Source organism: Bison bison, unplaced genomic scaffold, assembly GCF_000754665.1.
Source record: "Bison bison bison isolate TAMUID 2011002044 unplaced genomic scaffold, Bison_UMD1.0 scf7180017864068, whole genome shotgun sequence".
Taxonomy (NCBI): domain Eukaryota; kingdom Metazoa; phylum Chordata; class Mammalia; order Artiodactyla; family Bovidae; genus Bison; species Bison bison.
Window position 1 is genome coordinate 885,104 of NW_011494640.1, and position 1,080 is coordinate 886,183.

General features: G+C 61.0%; 1 protein-coding gene across 1 annotated transcript in view; it reads right to left on the reverse strand.

Moving 5' to 3' along the window:
- Positions 1-271: 271 nt before the first annotated feature.
- The window catches only part of MATN1 (matrilin 1, cartilage matrix protein), a 9,245-nt gene continuing 8,436 nt past the window's right edge, over positions 272-1,080 (reverse strand). The window contains exons 7-8 of the mRNA XM_010836879.1: positions 913-993; positions 272-321 (exon numbers count right to left, since the gene is read on the reverse strand). Of these exons, the coding sequence (XP_010835181.1) occupies positions 272-321; positions 913-993 (131 nt within the window). The remainder of the gene's footprint in view (positions 322-912; positions 994-1,080) is intronic.

Here is a 1,080-nt window from a genome sequence, read left to right on the forward strand (position 1 = left end):
GTTCTCATTCATGTTCCTAGTCACATCCCTACCCTTGGGTGTACACACACACACACACACACACGTGCGCTCCCGAACAGGCACACTCTCCCAGCACACACACTCAAACACACACTCCGCCCAGGCTCGAAGGGTGAGAGAGGAAAAAGCCCAGTCCTGTCCTGGGACCCCACCTCCCAAAGCCCTCTCACTGAACTGGCAACGCTAGACTAAACTTGGGCTCCAGGGGACACACGCAGGGCTCCGTGAGCTGCACTGCGGACAGGCGGGCTTAGACGATTCTGTTCTCCAGGACGGCCAGCCGCTTACTCACGGCTTCCAGTGGACTGGGAGTTAAGGAGAGGCGAGGGCTGACTGGAGCAGGGCGGTGACGGGGTGGCACCTGCACTCCGGACCCCGCTTCCAGGACTTTCTCTCATCCCTCCCCATAGCGTGTGCTTTCGCCAGGGTCAAAACTTACCCATCCACGGCCCTCAGGAGGGTGCTTTCCAAAAACAAACCAGCAGTTACGGCGGGTCTGGAAAGCCCAGCCCTGCCCAGGTGCAGGTTTAGGCCTGCTGGGTACCCGCCTAGTCCTGCCTGAGCCCGGGGAGCTGTGCGGGGTGCAGCCCCATCTGAGAGGAGTCTGGTGAGTAGGCAGGTCACCGAGCGCCTAAGAAAGCGGAGTCCAGAGGCACCACGTTTTCCCGAGCATATCCAGGACTCCGTGTGTGCCCAGCTTCTAGCTCTTGGTTTCTGCCTCTCCCTTGTCAGTACCAAAGCCAAGGCCAGCCTCCCGGGCCAGGATCCAGCCTGTCTTCAGCAGGAGCCTGCCCGACCCCACCACACAAGGGGCAAGGCTCTCTCCTCCCCGCCACCACAGGGCCCTCCTGACCGCTCCCTCTCCTCGCAGAGGCTTCTGCGAAAGGATATGCTTCCGGGTCAGGGCCTGCAGCAGCCCTTCCACTTTGGTCTGGAATTTCACAATGGATTCGCAAGCACACGGGTCTTCCTCTGGGGTGGGCAGAAAGTGGGGAAAGGGAAAGGAGATGGTGAGTGGCTGCCTGCCAGGGAGGCGGGTAGTCACTGCTCAGGGCCAGA